Source organism: Dermacentor variabilis, chromosome 3, assembly GCF_050947875.1.
Source record: "Dermacentor variabilis isolate Ectoservices chromosome 3, ASM5094787v1, whole genome shotgun sequence".
In the NCBI taxonomy this organism is placed as follows: domain Eukaryota; kingdom Metazoa; phylum Arthropoda; class Arachnida; order Ixodida; family Ixodidae; genus Dermacentor; species Dermacentor variabilis.
This window is the reverse complement of record NC_134570.1, coordinates 76,106,352-76,127,461: the sequence shown is the minus strand read 5'-3', so window position 1 is coordinate 76,127,461 and position 21,110 is coordinate 76,106,352. Positions and strand designations below refer to the sequence as shown.

Sequence of the window (21,110 nt, the reverse complement as noted above, 5' to 3'; positions counted from 1 at the left end):
TCCCATGAGGGGACGTCGAGGGCTTGCCTGGCCGCTTCCTCACCGACGTGCTGGGTCGCCCAGGTTTTGTCGTCGAGGGCGGAGCTCCGCAGAGCCTCATGCAACCTCGACGAGAGGGTCGTGGTGTTAATGTGTGTGTACTGTACTGGGCACTCGCACAGCACATGCGGAAGCGTAGCTGGGTGAATGACGCAGCACTGGCAGTTGGGGGTAGTGTAAACGTCTGGAAATATAAGGTAGAGACGGGCGGGTGAAGGGTACGTGTTTGTTTTTACCAGACGCAGTGTGGTAGCCTGCGCCCGGCTGAACTTGGGGTGAGGTGGAGGGAAGGTTCGGCGACTGAGGTAAAAGGCCCTAACAAGATCGTTATAAATGGTCAGATTGTCCCGGGTGTCCAACTCGTCTCCAGTGATTCCGGCGCGGTTGCCTAGGCCTCGCGCAGTGGAGTGGGTGAGCTCGCTGAGATTGGGGAGGTGTGAGTGGACAGGGCCCGCATGCGTCGGCTACGATTCCCGGTCAGGGAGATCATGCTGTCTTTAGAGTGTGGTGCCTGGCAGAGGATGCGAAGAGCTTGGGGAGAAATAGGGCCTCTACTGAAGTTAGTGACGGTTGAGCGAGAGTCACACACGACGGTGTGACCCCCACTGACGAGAGAGAGAGAGAGAAAACTTTATTGTCGCTCAGTGGATTACGGCGGAGATATCCCGTAAAATGGTCCGCCCTGCCCCTGCCGGCAGGCGGCTGGCCGCCGGCTGGCAATATCAAGAACGGCTTGATCGGCGGCGAACAGCGACGTTGTGGCCGCCGGCGGCCGCTATTTCGCCGGGGAAATAGCTCCATGTAGGTCGGTCTCTAATTCTCACCAGCTTCAACTTGCAACCCACCGTGGTTGCTGAGGCTGAGGAGTTAATTGTGCCGCAAAGCACAAGGTTGCGGGTACGATCGCGGCCGTGGGGGCCACATTCCGATGAATGCGAAATCCTTGTATACCGGGTGCATTATGAGTATATAAAAGAAGCCCAGGCGGTCAAAGTTAATCCGGAGTCCACCACGCGCACGCGATATCAGATCGGGATTTTGGCAGGTAAAACCTCGCAATTAGAGAAATATATGTTCTACAGGGCTGTAAGCTATCAGAAAACGAAAGCAAGATCAAAAGAAATACCCCTTCCGGACGGCGCAAACGATCTAAGTTGTACTTTGCCTAACCATGCAGACTTGGAGTGAAATATCAGTTTTCTTAGTATCCTTGGATACGTCATACCCGCCGCCATGTGTCGCGGGCAGACGCGTAAGCTGCGCAGGAATTTTTGCGTTGTCCTGCTTACTTTATAGTGAGAGCGTATTAAGCATCGATAATTATTTCTTGTGCAGGTCATGCGAGGTGGCACTGGAAGCGAAATCTCGTTTGAAGCTTTTTTTTTTTTTTCGACCTGTCGTATTCGTATACGCCTGCACACGGTTATGTCACCATCCCTGACTCGGGTCGTACTCGACAGACCCCGACGAACGTTGGGAATCACTGCTACTGAATTCGTGATTGTTTGCAGTTTGAGTTAATTACAAACGCATCTTGCTTTTTTTTTTTTTTTGCTGATACCACACCTGTTGGATATATACCGCACCTATTCGACACAGTATATGAGACAAATAGCTAAACATACAATTTTTTTTTTTCTGCGATGGGAAGAAACTCGTCAAGTAACGACGCGCTGCTACGTCGATTGAACGATCGTGCGATCGCAGCTTCAACGCCGCGGCGCGCAGCCAGACAGAAGCGGTGCAGAGCAATTGAAACGGTTGCGTACTATTCGCGGCTTGCGCCGGGTGTGCGACAATCTTGCGACACCGGAAAAAAAAACCCCTCTGGCTCGCCGCCGCGCAGGCAACGTGATTCTTTCTTTATTTTTGCTTCTTTTCTTTCTTTTTTTCTGTCCCAGCGTACACGGGCGCTTCCGGTTAATTGCGGCTAATCGTAGCGCTTTGCCAGGTCTTCCGGGAAGCGCGGTGACGAGCGGGCTGTTATGTGACATCGCGCAACGCGCGTAATAGACTCGTGCAATCAAAGGTTTCACCCTGAGTAAAAACCACCCGTTATTCCGGAGAACGCCGCAACAAGTCGGGTGAGATGGGCCCGCAGCTCCGGAATTCTAATAATCGATAGGCCGTACAATTTGGACAAGAATAGACGTTCGCGCTAAGAGTAATTCACTCGCTCTAAACTGGTGGCGAGAGAGAGAGAGAGAGGGAATATAGGAAGGCAGTGATGTTAACGAGTCAGGAGTCTGGTTGGCTACCCTACGCTGGGTGAAGGGAGAAGCGCAGCTGCCTTACAACATTCCCGAGAGTCGAATGTGATGGAGCAAAATAATGTTTGCAGTGCCTGCAATGTTTAGGCAACCTTTAGTGCAATGATTCGCGCGCAACCCACACGATCCAACCCTCCACGAGTTCCAGGCTTACGCGGAACAGCGTCGCATGAAATAAAGCGCTTTATTCAAGATATCGCCACGTACTCTGGTAGTGGCTTCACTTAAGGTCTTTACCGATTCCCAGCACCTGTATACCTTCACTGCGCTCGTTCCCCCAACTTCCATTTGCGTCGCGACTCCTTAGTATCTACCGTGAGATATATGCCCGCAGAAAAAAACAGCGAAGTATGGACATCGAAAAGTGCTCGTTCTTGTGCGGTTCGTATATGAACGGACGTGATGTTTCCGTCTCGAAAAGCGTTTGCTATTCAGTCTCCTTCGTCATTTTGCTCTCGGTCTGTATATGTATCGAGTACTGTGGTTGTTTTCGCATCGTTTATCGTAGGGGCTTACATTTTTTTCTTTTTTTTTTTGCGTTACAATGACCACAAAACTGCAAACAGGAGAGTGAGGGTGTTGTCGGCCGCAGGCCAGACCTGGGCCCGTATTCACGAAAATTTCTTACGCTCTAATAGCGTTCGTGCAAGCCAATAGGGATGTAAGACATATAATTAGCGAAGTCGATCATCCAATGAAAAACAGCACTTACGAACAAAAAGCTTTGTGAATTCGTCCCCCGGGCTTTAATATAGGTCACTTATGTTTACACCTTTGGTAGAGCAAGGAATATTTACTAACTTCGTTAGGAAAAAAATATTAGGACGGCTGCACTCTACGTCACAACCATTTGTGGCTTCGGGATGCCACCAAAAAGCGCAAGGCGTGTTGTTCCGTGCCGCCGAAATGCAGGAAGCGATCGATCACGACGGTGATCACTGTCGAAACGGCTCTCGTATGCAGCCAATCTCGCTTTCACTGGAGCTGCGGCATTGTGCGCATGTTTCCGCGAAACTTGCGTGTCCTTTCACTCGCGGACTTCGCCCCGTTATCTGACGCAGTGGATGACGCACTGCGTATATACCAAAAGGTCTGTCGTTGCGTATACGTGACAAAAAACGAACGTCTTGTGACCTCGTTTCGCAAGATGCATCCGGAACGCAGCGTATGTACGCCCGAAGGGCGCCGCTAGGACCGTAGGGCTAACGCTTGTATGCATACCTTCAGTTTTAAAAAAGACATTTCCACTGATATTAGCGACACGTCACAGGTTTAATATCGAGGCCTGCCGTAAAATGCCTATTCCGCTTAGCTTGTACATTCTCTTTAGTCATATTTCCTGGCGCTTTGTTTGTTTGTGTCTTTCTTTCTTTCTTTCTTTCTTTCTTTCTTTCTTTCTTTCTTTCTTTCTTTCTTTCTTTCTTTCTTTTTCTGTGTCTGTGTGAAGAAAAAGTTCAGGCTCCGGGGCGAAGCTTTTATAAGTCTACTTAGTTCTTATGAAACAAGAAAATTACCAAGTAGTCACCAAGCGTGTAGCCACCAAGCTCTTTTTTAATGGTGCAAAAGAACGCAGAAATGGTATAGTGTCACCATGGAGTGGCCATCGGCCGCATTTGAAGCCGTGAGGAGGAGCTCCAATACAGCAATTTAACCCATACCTCCAGGTTGGCCTCTAATATCCTCTATATATTCAACGGGCGATGTCGCTGACTTCACCACCGACATTATCCTGATTACTGCGTGTATATAGAAAGGTGATGCGCCCGAGTGTGCCGTGACAGTGGTTTCGTTAACACAAAGCCTCGTGTCATACCGACGCGCCATATAAAAACATCCGGGAACGGTTTTCCTAAATGTACGGGTGCACTAATCTGCCTCAGCTAACGGAAGAGAGCAAACAGGTTGATTGATCGGAGGTGATCCCGGATGGTTGCCGCACAGGGGAATGAGTGGGGCCGAGGGCAAATGACGTCAAAACCACGATATGATAATGAGCCGCACCGTAGTGGGCGACTTCGGGTTAATTCTGACGAGCTGTGGTTCATTAACGTGCACCCAAAACGCGGCACACGCGTGTTTTTTTTTTTTGCATTTCGTCCCCATCTAAAGGCGGTCGCCGCGGTCGGGATTCGATCGCGCAAAGTCGGGCTTAACAGCGCAACACCAAAGCCACTACGCCACCGCGAAGCTATAGGGCTGTCACAATGTACGTGCCCCCAGTAGTTATGGAGCAAAAGTGAAGCAATAAACGAATTCAAAAGCAGGTCAACGACCAAGGCCCTTCTCAAGGCAGCCCGGTCTCAGCGCACGGCCACAACGGGAGCAAGTGTCGCTCGCCTCTCGCTACCGAACCGCGCTGCCGGAGCCTTCCTCCACACCCTCTCCTTTTTCGACAGAACTCGTTGCAGCGCGCCCGGCGTGGTTTTCACCGGCTCGTCGCAATGCTCGGCACGTTCGCGGCGAGCCTGCCTAATCGGCTCCGTACGAGACGCATCGGTGACGTCGAAGCGGCGAGCGCCCGCGATATTCTCTCTTCGCCGCCGTCGAAGTGACATCACGCCCGCTATACGTCGCACCCTACGTGCTGTACGTGATAGACGACGTCGACGACACGCTCGGCGGCGGCAATGCAACCGACAGACCCACTCGCTTGCTAGCTCGCCCGTCCGTAGATCCCGGATAACAGAGAGCGGAGGAGAAGGTTCGCGGGAGAGGGGGGGGAGGCCTCTCCACCATGCAATGCTATGTGCACCACCTCGCACGCAGCAGCGGAGAGCGATCGAGAGTCGCCTCTCATCAGAAGGACGCGCGCGCCCGCCGCCACTAAACGCGCAATATAGAAAATCCCCGCGCGCGTCTCCGCTACCGACGAACGTCCGTGTACCGGCGCGGCGCGTTTCTGTGCGGCTGGCAGCGCGACTGTAGCCTTGGCACATCCGGCAACGCAACCTGTATACATACTGTGCCCGTGAGAAGCGGTTGTCGCGATACCGAAATGTCTTCCGCCGACGTGGGCACGCGCGGTGCCGAAGAGACGCTGACGAAAGCCGACGTCGTCTCGTCGAGCAAAACGGATTTACTGTCGGCCACCAGCGTCAACGGCGACGGCAGGGAGTCTCCCGAGGAGAGGTGAGCGGAAGTTTCTCGTGCTGCTACTGTCGGTAATTGGGATCGCGATATTACCGGTAATTTGAATTCGAAGGTACTCCGGAGTTAGCCGGGCGTAACGGCCACAATAGCAGGAGGGGATGCTTATTAGGCCTGTCCCCCTACGTGGGATAAGACCTGGCGAGAAATACTATCGTCGATAGCCGTAGAATGCGGATGGACTGTGACCCCCGAAAGCGGGGCAAATTAAGTTATGGACGCATTGGGGATCACTTCCCGTGTGCTCCGAGCCTTTCTTACTGCGACAGTCGTAGCGAGACCAGGCAAGAAGAAAAGGCGAAGCTTGCTTTATTGACAAATTTTCCCTACAATGGATTACCGTTCTTCAACGGACTTGAATGCCTGTACTGACAGTTGAGGGACGAATTTGCGGATAAGAAACTGGGGGCTAGAATTTTGTGCCGAGCAAGCAGTAAATCGAAGACAATTGTCGGCCAGCTATTTGACGTTCAAAGCGTGTCGCTAAAACGTATTTCTCTCCCACTGTTCCGTGCCACAATATCAGGCAGCAGTGACTTTCCGATCCCCCGTCTTTATTGCCGAGGCCGTCTGGCGCCTTTCTACGGTGTGACAATTACATGGTGTAGACAGTGTTGAATGGGAAGTCAGCTGAACCTATAGGAGATCGGAAAGTTGGGATCTTACTGCTACGCCATCTCGCGGTTAAATGGACTAAGGCGCCATGAACGATTAAAATACGTAGATTGTAGTAAATAGACCCATACTTACGGGGAGGGAGGAATGAAAACTGAACGTCTGAGACTGACGCCCAGCTCTCGCCTCTGCTGTGCGTAAAGCCGGACAATTTCACAGTAAACATACGATGTGCTCGAATGGTTCACCAAAGGTATACAGCGCTGAGCCTTGGAAACGGACTACCCGGACCGCATTGGGCGGCCGGCGCTTATGGTGCTTCTGCTGAGTCATGAGCGATGGGCCGAATTCAGTCAGAATCCATCAAAAAGAGTCTGGCTTTCATGCGATACAACTATGTATCAGCTCGGTGTCGTCTCCCTACCCCCTCCCCCCCCCCCCCCCCCACGCGCCCACCGCTGCCGCAAAGAGTACCGGCAGCCACAAGCAATCCGGACATCGCGTTTCAGTCGCAGTTCACTGTAGTACGCTATGACGTTATACGGCGCGGCCATTTTTATGTAGGAAGTAGTCGGCGAAGGTGACACCTATAGCCAGAGTAAATGAAACAATCCTTAAACTCGTTTCGGCAATTTTAATAGAAAGCCCGAGCTCAGTGTCCACTGTATCGGAATGTACAGCTTTCCGATGCATCGTCTAACGATGTTGTCGGACGCGATCCTCTGCGGAAAGCATATTCAACGCTTACTTTATCTCGTGACTAAACAGAAGGCTGTTCCACGTGTCGCTATGTTCAGGCCAGGACCATCCTTCGCTGTTGTTGTGAGAGCGGAAAGAGTTGCTGAGAAAGGAGGATGGGGTTTCCTTCGGTTATGTCGGCTCTTTGTCGGGACTTTAGCTTGTATTCGTTTCTAACGTTGGTGTCTTCTAAATTGTTCTTCTCTGTCGCACAAGTATTCTTTCTGAATGTTATTAAACGTGTTAAATGAGAACTATGGTTATTGTATCCACATTTACCATTAGATGGTTATAATATACTTGAAATGCAAATGTAATAGGTATATAACTTTCTTTCTTTCCGGTTTTTTAAGATTTTTTAATTTTGTTTTTCACCCGTGAAATCTTGAGGTTCTCATTTTCATGTTTCTTCTTTGTTTCTTTAGCTTACCTCTCGCTGCTTTTCTTTTTTTGTCTTCCTTTCTTGGTTGCTACTGAGCTTTTGATTGAAGACAGTGTCGTATACAGCGAGACGCTAGCGCAGTTACATCTATATATGCTGCTTCGTGGCTGCGGCGCGCTTTGTGCCCGCGTGAAGCGAGGACGAGAAATATTTTTTTGAAATTTTTCCCCGACAGGCGGGACTTGCCAGATATTTACGGCTGAACGTTCCGTCTGGGCGGATTTTCCGCTTCGGCGCAACGTTGGGATGCTATGATGTGTTAGCTCTGTATACCCTGTAGAGCCAAGCTCACCGAAAGGCTGTCTTCTCGTGAATGTGTGGTGTTGAAACTCGCCTGGGGTAGTTAATCATTCATCCACGTCGCTGTCCCTATACTTTATGCGCATTCAGGTGTGATTATAGCGTGACCTGGTAAATTGCCTGCGTAGTGAATACCGCGCGCGCCTGCGCCCACCATGTTACCGCCGCGTAGACATTCCTCCGACAGGACCTAATTGCGCAATACCGGTGTCCAGTTTCTTTCTTTCTTTCTTTCTTTCTTTCTTTCTTTCTTTCTTTCTTTCTTCTTCTTGTTCTTTTTCTTCTTATTCTTCTTCTTCTTCTTCTTCTTCTTCTTCTTCTTCTTCTTCTTCTTCTTCTTCTTCTTCTCCTTCTTCTTCTTCTTCTTCTTCTTCTTCTTCTTATTATTATTATTATTATTATTATTATTATTATTAATACTACTACTACCTGTCTTCAACGAAACGTGAGCACCTGTTGACGGCATTGATAGCGCCTTTCTTTGGTGTTCGTTGCTGTTTTTTTTTTTTTTTTTGCTATTGAAGGCTAACAATCAGATGATATCCTGCGAGGAGATTCCACTGGAAGCGAATATACCCGAACTTTCTCGAACAAACGGTCAAATGGAGTGCAATTACTGCGAAATTATTGTTGCGCGCTCAACCTTCGCCAGTCATCGAGCCAACCCCAAGAGAAGGTAGATACAACGGATTAATCTTGGGGCAGACTACTTGCTACGGAGGATCGAAGGAAATTGCATTGTGACAAGGACCGTCATTCAATATTCCGAGAGCACCGACGGTGCTATTCGATAACGCCTTGACGAGCTCTGATTGCCAGACGGGAACGACAACGTCTTGCTCATTGAAACGCTTCTCGTCGCAAGATATTGGCTTTCCATCGCTGCTTGTAGTCACGGGTAAGGAAAAAAAAGGAAAAATAAACCTCGAACATTCTCTTCCCCGTTCTCAATCTAAACTCAGGTATCCTAGTTACCTCCTACATACCCTATGCAGGTGCCCATGCACCCGGCTTAGTGCAAGACGTCTCTATTTCGAATTGCTGACCCCGTGGTAACTGCGACGTGAGATTAATGTGATTGGCCACGAAAATCTGGGCAATGGTTTAACTGATAATGGTATCTGATAGGTCAACAAGGAAAAGAAAGTTGGCCACAATGTGCTCCTATCAAACACACGCGAGGTTTGTATATGGCCGTTTCTTTGCCGGCAAACGTTGGTTAAGTAAGGTTATAGCGTCATAGTTACACAGCGTCCTTGAGGTAAAGGCAACGCGACGTTTCCTTACCGGATAAGAGACGGGCAGCGTGGGTCTCCCGCGAAGATTCGATGTCGCCGAAAGATAAAAGTGTAAAAGAGCCTAGTGAGGACAGCTCGATAACATCGCCTTGCGATCGCGAGGGTGTCCTACAATTAGGCTGTTTTTGCTGGAGTAGTGCTTCCTGCGCCGGATGATTGTCTCAAGAATACGCGAGGGAAACTGTTGCGGCAAAACCATCTTAGACAGACTAAAAAAAGAAAGGAGGGCGGGGGAAGGGGGGGGGGTGGCGACGAAGTGTATAAGCGTAGAAGATATGTAAACATCGTATGAACAAAGGTTCGGCCTTGCCCAGTTTCTTCCTTCTCAAGCAAGCCTATTGTTCTAGCATATGAAAATACTTGTGCATCTTTTATTTTTAGGTTATCGACATGCGGCGTGCGTTCTACCTTCTCTTCAGAACGGTTGAACGTCAAGCAAAAACTTGTTTTTTCTTCTGAGAAACAGACTTTACATTAGGAACTACTTTGTAGAAGTGAGAATAATCTCGCTGCTTCTGCAAAACACGATACATTTATGATAAGTCGCTACAATTACAGACGCAGAAAGTTCTAGTTTTCATTCGTCATCACTTTGCGAAATGTTGTACGAGTGCAACAGACGTCGTCTTGTTCAGGAGCATATTCTTAACAAATTATATGTCTACACGCCATTCAGAGCTCATGTCCCATTAACAACTCATTATCGTGCCGCTGGTGCTCTTAAATCCCATATCCAGCCCTTGCGCCAAAGAAACCTGTTAATCACCATCCAGTCAGTGTACAATTCGTTGCATTATCGAAGCAAATTTGGCTGTAGAAGTGGAACCAACTTGTGTGCCAGGGAGCACCGACTGTTACATTTAGGTGTTTAGTAATAAAGGGCCGCTATTCTCTTTACTTCATTCTTTCTTTTCTTTTCTTTCCTCCGCAGTCAAAACTTGTCTTTCTAAGTAGTTGCGTTCTATGCATAACTGAAGTCCACTCCACACATTTTTAGTGATACGGCGTCCCTTTTACAAACAGCGTGAAAGGCGCACGCTTTCTATTATTATTTCTTTTACGTCGTTTCTGCGTTTGTTCTTTACTTTGACCTCTGCTAGCTCTCCGTCCTAACATCTGACGTCATTTTTCTTTCTTCTTGACCTACGCTTCTCTCGTGCATTTAGGTTTCGCCGAATCAGCGCCATCAATAATGGTGATAAAAGGCCGAACAGAAGTGCGGCCCGTTCGGTCTTTTCCCGACTGTTTTGATTTTAACGAGATACAAAGAGCAGGTCTCCGATAAGTTTGTTACAGTGGCACCGAAAAACGGCTATGGCTTGCGCCAGACGTTGAAAGGAGCGACGGTGAGCTTTGCCTCATTGAGCAACAAGGCCGCCTATATGTACTGAAAAAAAAAACTGAATTGGAAAGTTTTCGGATTGCTCTGCTTAAAGCTGTTTCCCTCGTTGTCAGCAGGTTCGCAAAGAGGCCGCATCCTGAGGCAGTTTCTCTCCACCTGTCGCAGTTTTTTTTTTTTTTTACGCTGTAACGAAGGCAGAGGAAGGAACGGTCTTAACGCAACGTAATGGTCAAGGAAAAGGTTGTGAGAATGCAGTGTGGGAAGCATACTAGGCAGCCCTCAGATGTGCAACTAGGAACGAGAAGAATGACGTAAGTGTAGGTGATGTGATGCCTGGCGCAAGAAATTGAGGGCGTACTGAACTTCGAAAATGAACTTGTTCGATGCTTGCACAAAGTTGAAAGTAATCATTAGAGGAGTTTTTAATGACGTCTGCGGGCGCAGACGTCATTGAGTTTGCTTCGAAGAGATGAATAAACGGATCAGTCAAAGTTGAGTTCAGGTTTAGACAGTGCGTTTTAGTTAACCTATAGTGCAGTTTCAGTAAGAACATATCAGCGCTAAGTGTTCGTTAGCGAAAAATCCCAGGAGGATCTAACTTTGCAAACCCGCAGGAATACGTACAAAGACAGAATACAAGAAATGCCGCGTATATAGAGCAAAGGACGGAAAGGAAGGACTCCCCGACTCTGATAATTAGGTGTTCACGTTGTTTCAACTGTGCCTTGTTCCGCAGTTCTACTTGTTGACGTTGTACCACATTCGTGACGAGCCTTGTTGGTTACCAAGTGGGTGTTCGCGTTGCCGGGACTGGATCGCTGCCACACACGAAAGCACCCTGGCAAAGTCCTATATGAAACACACTCATGCTTACCTACAAAAATTTATTTACGTGAATAGCGGCCGTATTCCGTCTTTCCCATTCCCTACTCAATGGTATTCGCTCGCATTCAGATTCGCAACCTCTCGCATACTCACCGGTGCTTAACCCCGTTTGCACATACGCACAAATGAAACTTGACTTGAAGCTCTTCCCCGACTTCATGATGATGATCATTTCAACGGCAGCCGCTTTAAGGCACGTTGGTGGCGAATAGTCACCTACCCTTTGAAAGCTGCTTACGTCCTACCCTATTATGCAAAAAAAGTGAGGCGTGCTGACCGGACACAAAAGAAGTGGACAACACGCCGTTCGTGTTGTCCACTTCTCTTCTCTTGTGTCCTGTCTGCACGCCTCACCTTGTTTTGCATAATGAATCTTTGCCAACTAGCTCAGCTTTCTATGATTCCAAACGTCCTACCCAAAATTAATGCTTTAGGAGGGGGGGGGGGCGGAGGAGGATTCTGTAAGTGTCCACCTATTGGACATGTCCATTTCGTCTGCTGCTGAAGTTCTGATTGACTTTGATGAGATACGCATGAGCATGAGAGAGGCGCCCATCGGCCAATTAGCACTTCAGCAGCAGACGATATGGCCGTGTAGATGGACACTAACAAAATACCCCCCTAACCTCCTTCACCCCCCCCCCCCCCGCCCCGCCACTACTCTGCTTCTCTGCTTTATCTCACGAAGTTATTTATACCTGTTGCAAACCCGGCCCCATCTCATCCCTGCGTTTTTTTTTTCACCAATACCCTAAACGTCTTTTGCTTATCTAGACTGCTGAGCAGCTAACACTCCCATCAGCTTTGACTCCCCATCTATTCCGGACGGTAGACTTTTCGTGCGGCTCTGGCTGTGGTTAATATATTTGCATTTCGTTGCGATGTGCTCAGCCGTCTCCGAACTTTTACTGCGGCAGGCGCGTAACTCGTCCTGTTACGAATGTTTTATTCCGGTATGTCTTCGTCCTGAGGAAATCAGTCAGGCCTTTCAGAAACAGGACACTACCTTTTGTGTTATCGCGTAAACTTTCTTTCCTAATTTCTTGCTTACCCTGTTTGTAAATCTCCATCGATTCCCCCCTCCCTTCATCCGTTGTATCCAATTTATGCATCTCTGTTCCTCTCACTTTCCTTTTGATGAGACCAGGTTCCGGATTACATACATACATACATACATACATACATACATACATACATACATACATACATACATACATACATACATACATACATACACACACATACATACATACATACATACATACATACATACATACATACATACATACATACATACATACATACATACATACATACATACATACATACATACATACATACATACATACATACATACATACATACATACATACATACATACATACATACATACATACATACATACATACATACATACATGCGTGCCGACTCGGTTTACTACATTGCCCTATCGCCAAACTTATCGCTACACGGAAAATGTCGACTAACAATGATTCACAGCAAGGGAGTTTCAGTGCATCATTTGCCTCATAGCTCTGTATAACTCCGCGAGAGGTCGCACAAGGCTTACCTTCCACGGGCAGCAGTGCGTACGACGTGCTCTTGAGCTCTCACAACTAAATGTATTCGTGCGCACGGACTATGTCCATGTCGAAAAATGAGGCATATAGTAGCATTCCGCATAGAATTAGACGTAACCACTAATCGTACCTACAACCGCCCACTGAATATTTCCGGCAAGTGTATCTAGAGCTTTCATTAGGTTTCAGAGTTGGAGCAACGACTTTGCTTACGCACTGCATGTCGTATTAGACACCGCTTCGTAATGCGCCTTTTTTTTCTTTTGTGTGTCTCTTTACATGAAGCATAAGTACTCTAGAAAGGAGGTCTGGGCGCCTGACTTCGTTTTATGGCCAACATCAGTGACTTTCGCATTTGGTGTCATTTTTGTAGCAGAGAAGAACATTGTGGAGGCGAGCATTTTCAGCCTAATTTCACAATTTATATCATCACTGTGATGAACGTATGTCAGCCAACACGCCCAGACAATGCTCTTCATCGGTAATACCCACCGTGGTTGCTCAGTGGCTATGGTGTTGGGCTGCTGAGCACGAGGTCGCGGGATCGAATCCCGGCCACGGCGGTCGCATTTCGATGGGGGCGAAATGCGAAAACACCCGTGTGCTTAGATTTAGGTGCACGTTAAAGAACCCCAGGTGGTCAAAATTTCCGGAGTCCTCCGCTACGGCGTGCCTCATAATCAGAAAGTGGTTTTGGCACGTAAAACCCCAAATATTATTATCATCGGTAATATATTGTTAAGAAGTGTTAAAGAATGAGCCTGAAATTTCGCTTTTGTTCACTAACGCCCACCGATCCGAGTGTAAGCCCTGCCCCCATCTGCAGCCAATACATAAATGATGTCGGAAAGTTGGGGACGTTGTCCATTACAAAACTTCATTGCAGCGCCCACAGAAAATCCAATTTCAGGTGAATGCCACTGGCACCAGTGGCATTATTGAAGTGGATATTGCCCAGAATGAGGCTGTATTAACAAGTTCCTTTCCACTCCAACGGCTCATTGGGTACTTTTGGTTGTCTTTTCTTCCCCTCCGTGCGTTAGCTGTATACTTGGTGAGCAGACCAAATTTCGAAAGAGTTTAGTGTGCTTTTTAGACCGATGGATTTCGAAAACAGTTACGCAATTCCCAAGGTTGTTTTTGTGGTACGTACCGCGAAGTCTTCTACTTCAGCAGCCTGAGCCGTATATGTTGCTCCTTGTGCCTTTCATTTTGATCCGAACCTCTAGACGCGCTGACTTGTCGATTATTTTGTTTGTCAGCACAGATGACGAGAATGTGACGCTTTCTTCTCCTTTTCTGTAACCGATAAATGTGAGCGCATTGTGAGATAGGCCGTAGGGAATGTCTCTGGATCACTTTCAGTAGGTGTATATCATTCCTTTCCATGGTTGCTTCTAATGTGAAGCTTTTCTTTATTATTATTATATTTAACGGCATCTTTGATCATCTCTTCTTTTTATAATCATTCGCTTGGGTGGCCACGTGGCATTACTTTAGGATGAAATTGAGCGTAAGAATGAAGCCAACTTGAGCGTAAGAACGAAGTCTAGTCACACGAAGATAAAAAAAAAAGCCATTTATAGACTAAGTTGTTAATGAACCATCTTACCTGGCTTTCAGATTGGTCAGTTCTATGATTATATTACTTTATTTATATTTGGGCTGCACAATTCTTCACCCATTGTGCTCCCACTGGGTGTGTGTGCCAGCTGAATTGTTGGTCAATGCCAGGCAATGGCTACGTGCCACTGAGACGCAAATGGCAAAGAAAAAAAAAAAGCCCTAAACGCATTCGCATGTGTGTCGTACTTCGCTCTGCCCCGTGCGGCTCTTGCCACCACTCTTCCCTGGACAAGTATCATAAATGGCCTCAGATATCGCGACAATCGCTGCGTGCGTAGACGTCTCCCACCGAGAACCCGCCCGGACTTGGTATTTGCACGTCGGCGTCCGTACCGTGCGAATGGTGTAGCTCTTAAACATCAAACATTGCGCGAGATCACAGTTTGGACTTGCCAGTGCATAAACACGCTTTGCACTGCCGGATCTCAATTTCACCGTATAGAGTGAAAATGGACATAATTGTTCGTGTCGCATTTAGTAGTCGCATATTTCAATAAAACCGCTTCACTAAAGCTTGGCTTCACGTAGGTTCAAACGTGTGCGTTGAATCCGCCATTATTTATTTATTTATTTATTTATTTATTTATTTATTTATTTATTTATTTATTTATTTACTTATTTATTTATTTAATTATTTATTTATTTATCGGAGACAGCACTACTGAAGCATATGCGCGTCTGTGCATAGACCCACGAGCTCGCTTTATAAATATTAATCAAACAACACTGCGGCAACGCCCACCTTCCTGGCGGTGCTGTGACTAGCGTTCAACCACAATGGCCAGTGTGCTTGCGGAATGCTCGTCCCAGTTACACTTGCAAAGTTTGCGGAATTTCCCTTTCGAAAGAGTGTCAGTGATCGGTGGGGCGCTGCGACGAATGCATTCTTCGTCCGCATACTTCGCACGCTGCGAAGTAAATATGTGGGAGAATAATTTGTTCATTTCGTTTATGCGCGGAATAACGAATCAAACGTTTCGCTATTACTTTGAGATCCTTTGAGTTCTTTAGTTTACCTCTATACACTGAGCAAGGTGTAAGATACGATGACTTGCCATTTCTCTCGAGTTCGAAATTTGTTTTTGTTTTTTCTTTTTTATGTACGGCGAGAGAGCGAAATGCAGCCTTCTCCTAGATGCCACGGTTGCGTCCGTTGAACGAGATTCGCTCACATTTTAAGCCCATCGACTTGTGCCGGAGCCCACTGTTTTCACTTTCGCGCCCTGAAAGTGAAAGCGGCAGGCAATATTTTGGTTTTCAGCAGCTCTAGAAAAACGGAAATGAGATGACAGTAAAACAGATAAACAGAATAACTTAGAAGGACGACCAGTGACATGTGGCCGGAAGCGGTGCTGGAAAAATGCTGGATAGAAAGAAGAACGGACTAAAAAAAGAACAGCGATACCGCGTAATATCGCGTGCGTTTATCTGAGTGCTCAAAAATTGTTGTTGTTTTAACAACGAGTTTATGAGTTTATAAGGTCGCGTTGTATAGATAGTTTGCACTGACGTCATTAAGGGTGCCTTAGAGTACATGAGCGTTGAGAAACTGCGTCAGCAAGGACCGTGACAGCACGACAGGCGCGCCTTGCCCCGAACGACAAATATTTAGCAGTGTAGATAGATAGATAGATAGATAGATAGATAGATAGATAGATAGATAGATAGATAGATAGATAGATAGATAGATAGATAGATAGATAGATAGATAGATAGATAGATAGATAAGGAAAGGCAAGAAGATAGATCAGACGCACAACCGGTTTGTTACCCTGCACCGATGGAACGCGATGAAGAGGTGAAGAGGAAAATAATAAGGCAAGAGGGGGAGAACTATTTGCGTGCACACTTGGAAGTGCCCACCAAAATCTGTAAACGGTCGCAGAGAACTAATCAATACATTGTAGCGCAAACAGGAAAATAAAGACTTAGGAGGGCAGGTAAGGCACGATAGGTCGAGCGCTGAGAAAAGGGCGCCAAGTCGCAGAGAACTGTCGACTCGAGGTATCGTAGAAACTCCGTGTTGCTTTCTGTGCCAACTACGCGCGTGGCCATGGTCCTAGATTCTTGACTTCTTAAAACGGCCTTCAGTCCAGCCAGTTTTAATGATGCTCTTCGGAGGGCGCGGCGCTAGACTTCATAACGGGAACAAAAGCACAAGACGTGCTCAGTAGTGTCCGCGACGTTCGGGCGGCGAGAAGCTACCTCCCTGACGTCATGTGCAAACAATCTACTGAAGGTAAATGCAGTCTCTTTGTAAGTTAAAAAGAACCCGCCCTGCCTGCGAAGCAGGTGACATATTTTGGATAGGACGCGATTTGATTTGGTTCTGATATGATTTCGTTGGGACACGATTTCGTTGTGAGAGATTCCTGAATTCACTTTTTTTTTTCAAAGAGGGAGTAAGCGCACGTTTTTTGAGTGTTTCAATTTCGTCAGAGTGGTTTTGTACCGCGGCTTACGACCAGCACGAAGGCTCGCCGCGCTGTAGGCCCGGTGTAACGAAATCTCTGAAGGGAAGCGAAAGCTATACACGGCTGACGTCTGCTAATCGTGAAAGAAAACAACCGGCTGCTTCTCTCGAGGGAATCATGAGCGTCTGCCGTTTCTTTCTTTTTTTTTGCGTGCTAATTCTTTGGTGAAACGTTGAGTTTCACGTGGCGTCGCGAGCGACAATGTGTTCCCCTATTCACAGCTGCAAATGCCGGAGATAAGCGAATCGAGATAACGCCAGCTTTTCGTCCCTTATAGCTGTGCCCAAAACTATGCCGCCCTTTTTGACTTCAGAGCGTAACCCATTAATTATGCTTTGTTTGTGCGTAGCCTTCAGTGCGTCATCCCGGCGGTGGCTGTGTTAGCTGGTTGACTAGCCACGCAATCCATAGTTGTCGCCGCGCTGCATGGGATATTCCTTCTTATTACGGTACGCGAATCCAGCGGTTCTTTCCGCGCAGGAATATACAGAAAGAGAAAACAGAGTGAGTGAGTGAGGAAGACAAAAACGAAGCAAAAAGAATGGTATAGTTGCGCAAAGTCAAGCAAAGTTAAGCTTACGCGCGGCTACGTCAACAACCCACACTTTACTCGCGCGCTTTATTTTTTTTTTTTTCGTCCCAGCACTTACCGCGTCTTGCGACACTTGTTCACGGAAGCGCAGACGTTTAAGCGAACTTTCTCACAGCACTTTTGTTGCTTTTGAGCTCCACGCATTCACATACTTTCTCTCTGATATATACACATATAGTACATAGGTATGTGTCTACGTGCTGGCGAGCCATCAGCGGGGTAATATTTAGAGAAATAAAACATTCTACGGGCAGCACGCTTTCGAGTAAATGCATTAAAAAAAAGAAAGCACTTGCGCTAGGCTTTTCACCTCCTCACACACCAGGTTAACTAGAGCGCGAGAAAAGTAAAACTGAGAAAGAACAGACGGAAACATTTACCGCTGCGGCCTCGCAAGTGAATGTCGTCTGTTGCTGCAAATTTTATTATTTTATTTTTCTTACACAACTGTGTTTTTTGTAGAACCTTCGCAACGAGCTTACCGAAGCCCGGCCGTCCCATATAGGCCGCCTTGGTGACAACCGTTTTAAGGCTGTCGAAAAAAGTTTTTCACCAATTGTGCGAAAAGCGACGCAAAATGTCTCTCACTCTCGCTCGTCCTCGTCTCCTTATGCCTGTTTTCATTTTTCCTCCTCAGTCTTCGCGCAAACCTCTTCGGGGTCGAGCTTTTGTCGGCGTAGTTTGTTCCTTTGGCTTTCCCGAGTATGTGCTGTACAAACACGCTCGCGAACACACCGCTTTTATCTGGCTGCTTCTCCCAACCTTTCATCGTTTTGTTTGAGATGTGCCGGCCGTTCGGTGGAACAGCTTTGTATACCACGCTTCGGAGCCAAACGTTAAGCACTTCTGCTCCATCTGAGGCAACGCGCTCTTTGCGTCCTTTAGGCGCCGGTGACACTTTGACGCTTTGTGCGTGTACTGAGGTCACGCTAAAGAGACAGAGAAAGGAGGCGAACAAAAGTTCCCTGCGGAGCAGAAAAAAACAGAAACAAAACAAAAAAGAAAGTTAGGAGGAGGCGTTATAAAAGGGGAGAGGCAGAAATGGCTGCTGAATTCTTGAGCAATTGTGTTATTGGGGCAAATCGCAAAGGTACGTGGCGAGGGCTCGTTGGAACGAAGCCTAACAGTTTGGGAGAGGGGTGTTTAAGAAAAAAATGGAAGCAGGAGCTTAGGAGTGCTATTCGTTTTGGCCAGGGATAGAGAGAGAGAGAGAGAGCTCGAATCATTTGGCAGAGAGGGCCCGGGACCCGAGCAATGGGTCTGCCGGCGGAGCGACCGGCGGGAAAGGTACAATCCCATCAAGGGAAATGAACTCTGCCGTGTTTCGGAGTTGCCTTCGAAGCCGCTTCGGCAAGCGCCTACGGTCGTAGCCGTTGCCATCGCCCGCTCAGCTCGTTTGTTCTCCTCCACTTTGCAGAAATGGGTGGGGGGGGGCTGGGGAGGGGGAGTTCGACGACGAGACGTCGTCAATTCGTATATAGAAACGCGGCTCTTAAGAAACGGACGAAGTCACGCGAAAAAAAAAAAGAAAGAAAGAAGGAAACGAAAGGGAATTACGCCCCAGCCATAACTTTCGCGTTCCTTCTCGAGCCGTTTAGCTGCAGCATTGGCAGCGCAGTTGTGCCTTTGAAGCCTGTCTCATCCCGCTCGCCTGCAGACGTTCCTGGAGCACCAGCTATCGTCACTGCGTTACAACACGTTCTTTTTCTTATACTTAGTTTTGATTTTGGGAGCAGAGAAGACGGTCGGGCGTGCGTGCGTGTGTGCGCGCGTAACGAGAGCATGAGTGAGTTCAGGTTGACGAAATGCTGCGAAATTTCAGCTTTAATGCGAAATTGCTCAAAACGGCCTCCTTTCCCGAGCATCAGAGAAGACGAGAGAGTACATAAGCAAGCAAAGAAACGCAATTAAGTGCGATAGTTTAGAATGCCTGCAGAATCAACGTCCAGGCAGCACAGTATACCATCAAATTCCGAGCGAACCACGGAAGTCGACTTCCTCGAAAAGTGGATGGGTAGAGAAAATTAGATAAGCCGTGCAACAAAGTCGTGATCAAAAATAGTATAGAGCTTTTCGAGCTACGACAACACCCAATCGCTGAGCCTGTTCCTCTTTTTTCGATTTTTTTTTTTTTTCGGTCTGAACTTCCACTTGCGTGCTTTAGGTAGATTGCGTTCATCACGCTAGGGAGCCGGCTACTTCACTGCCCCCTTTTTTTTTCTGTTTTCCCTCAAGTGTTAAATTTCAGCCGCAGAGGATGCGAGGCAGGACGAGGTGCCCACGAGAGCATGAATCGAGAAGTTTTTCTAACACTTCCAAGAACGTCGAGATGGCTTTTTTCTTTATTTATTCTTATTTCTCTTTAAAAATGCTTTTTTTGGCGCACGCTTGCGTTTACCATTTTTGTCTTTGCTTCTCACTGCTGCACAGTTGTCGCAATGTTTGGCATGAAGACCAATGAGTGACAGAGTGAGAGAAAAAAAAGATATCCACGTGCATACTTCTCCTAACTCTACGTTAGCGACACTTGCGCATTGTTCTGAGCGAGCCTCGCAATAATAATGCTACAGAATAGCAGAATACCTACGCTTTTTTTCCCTTTGATTTTATGTGTCGGTCAGGAGAACGGGATAGGGCTGTTAGAGAATGAAAACGTGCTCTTCTTTAGTTAGATATTGCTTGCCATAGCTGACATTTACGTTGCATGTTTTCCCAAAAGAAAGCTCTTTGGTGCGTTGCTGCAGACGGTGGTGGATTTTACGAAACGCACAGACGTAACAATGTGGCTACAGATCGCCGTGGCTATGCTGCCATTGTTGCACCTTTCTCTGGAAGTGAGCGCTTCGGGTGTCTGAAAATTAAGGATGCGGGTTAGGCACGTGTATACATTTTCAAATAAATTTAGTGCCATTTTTTGCATTCTTGCTTGAATTTGAGAACATTCACATATGGGTGAGTTATAGAAATTTTATGAACGACCAGACTGCACCAATTCCCTCAAGCTTCTTTGCGAATCGGATCTAAGCGGCTATGGTGTTGCGCTGGTAATCACGAGGCCACGGGCTCAAATCCCGGTCCCTTGCGGGCGCATTTCGCTGGCGGGCGAAATACCGAAAAAAAGAATAGCACTTGTGTCCCGTGCATTGGGGACACGTTATGGGATCTTCCGGTAGTCGAAACTAATCCGGAGTGCCGCAGTACCGCGTGCCTTACAATCAGATCGTGGTTTTGGCCCGTGACACTCAGGAATTCAGTTTCTTAGATAACACGAGTGTACACCTCACCTTTTTAGCATCGCCTTTGTTCTATCATACAAGGACTACTCATTTCAGTCGACGAGTTGTACAAGACAATCCGTTGTCAAACATTTCAAGCCTACGGTGCGGATGTCATTCGAGACCAGGCTTCAACATCGCTTCAAGATCGAGAAGGGCGACAACTGTGCACCTAGCCCGCGTAGAACTGTTTACGCTCCACCGTATCGTAATCTAGCGCTCTGCCTATCTATCTTATCGCGCAAGGTTACGTATGCATGCGGCGATCCCATTCCCCTTACCTTCCGTTCTCCTTTATCCACCAATATTCAATACATATCTTGCTTCTCTCGATATACTGAACCGTTATAACGCTTTCTCAGCTGAGAACCACCGCGCCTCTGGAAGGTAGGCGTGTCCTACGGTTCTGGCTGGGTGAATGTCCTGACACTCCATTACAATGTGCTGAACCGTCCATGCTCTACAATCGTCTACGTCATCTGCGCCG

General features: G+C 47.4%; 1 protein-coding gene across 5 annotated transcripts in view; it reads left to right on the top strand.

The window, feature by feature from the left end:
- Positions 1 to 21,110, top strand: part of Nos (Nitric oxide synthase) — a 444,263-nt gene that overhangs the window by 237,869 nt on the left and 185,284 nt on the right. Inside the window, exon 1 of one of the 5 annotated variants that reach the window (XM_075685665.1) lies at positions 4,844 to 5,438. The exons of the other annotated variants lie outside the window; for them this stretch is intronic. Within the exon in view, the coding sequence (XP_075541780.1) occupies positions 5,305 to 5,438 (134 nt within the window). The 5' untranslated portion in view covers positions 4,844 to 5,304. Of the gene's footprint in view, positions 1 to 4,843; positions 5,439 to 21,110 lie in introns of those variants that run through there. 5 annotated transcript variants of the gene reach the window in all.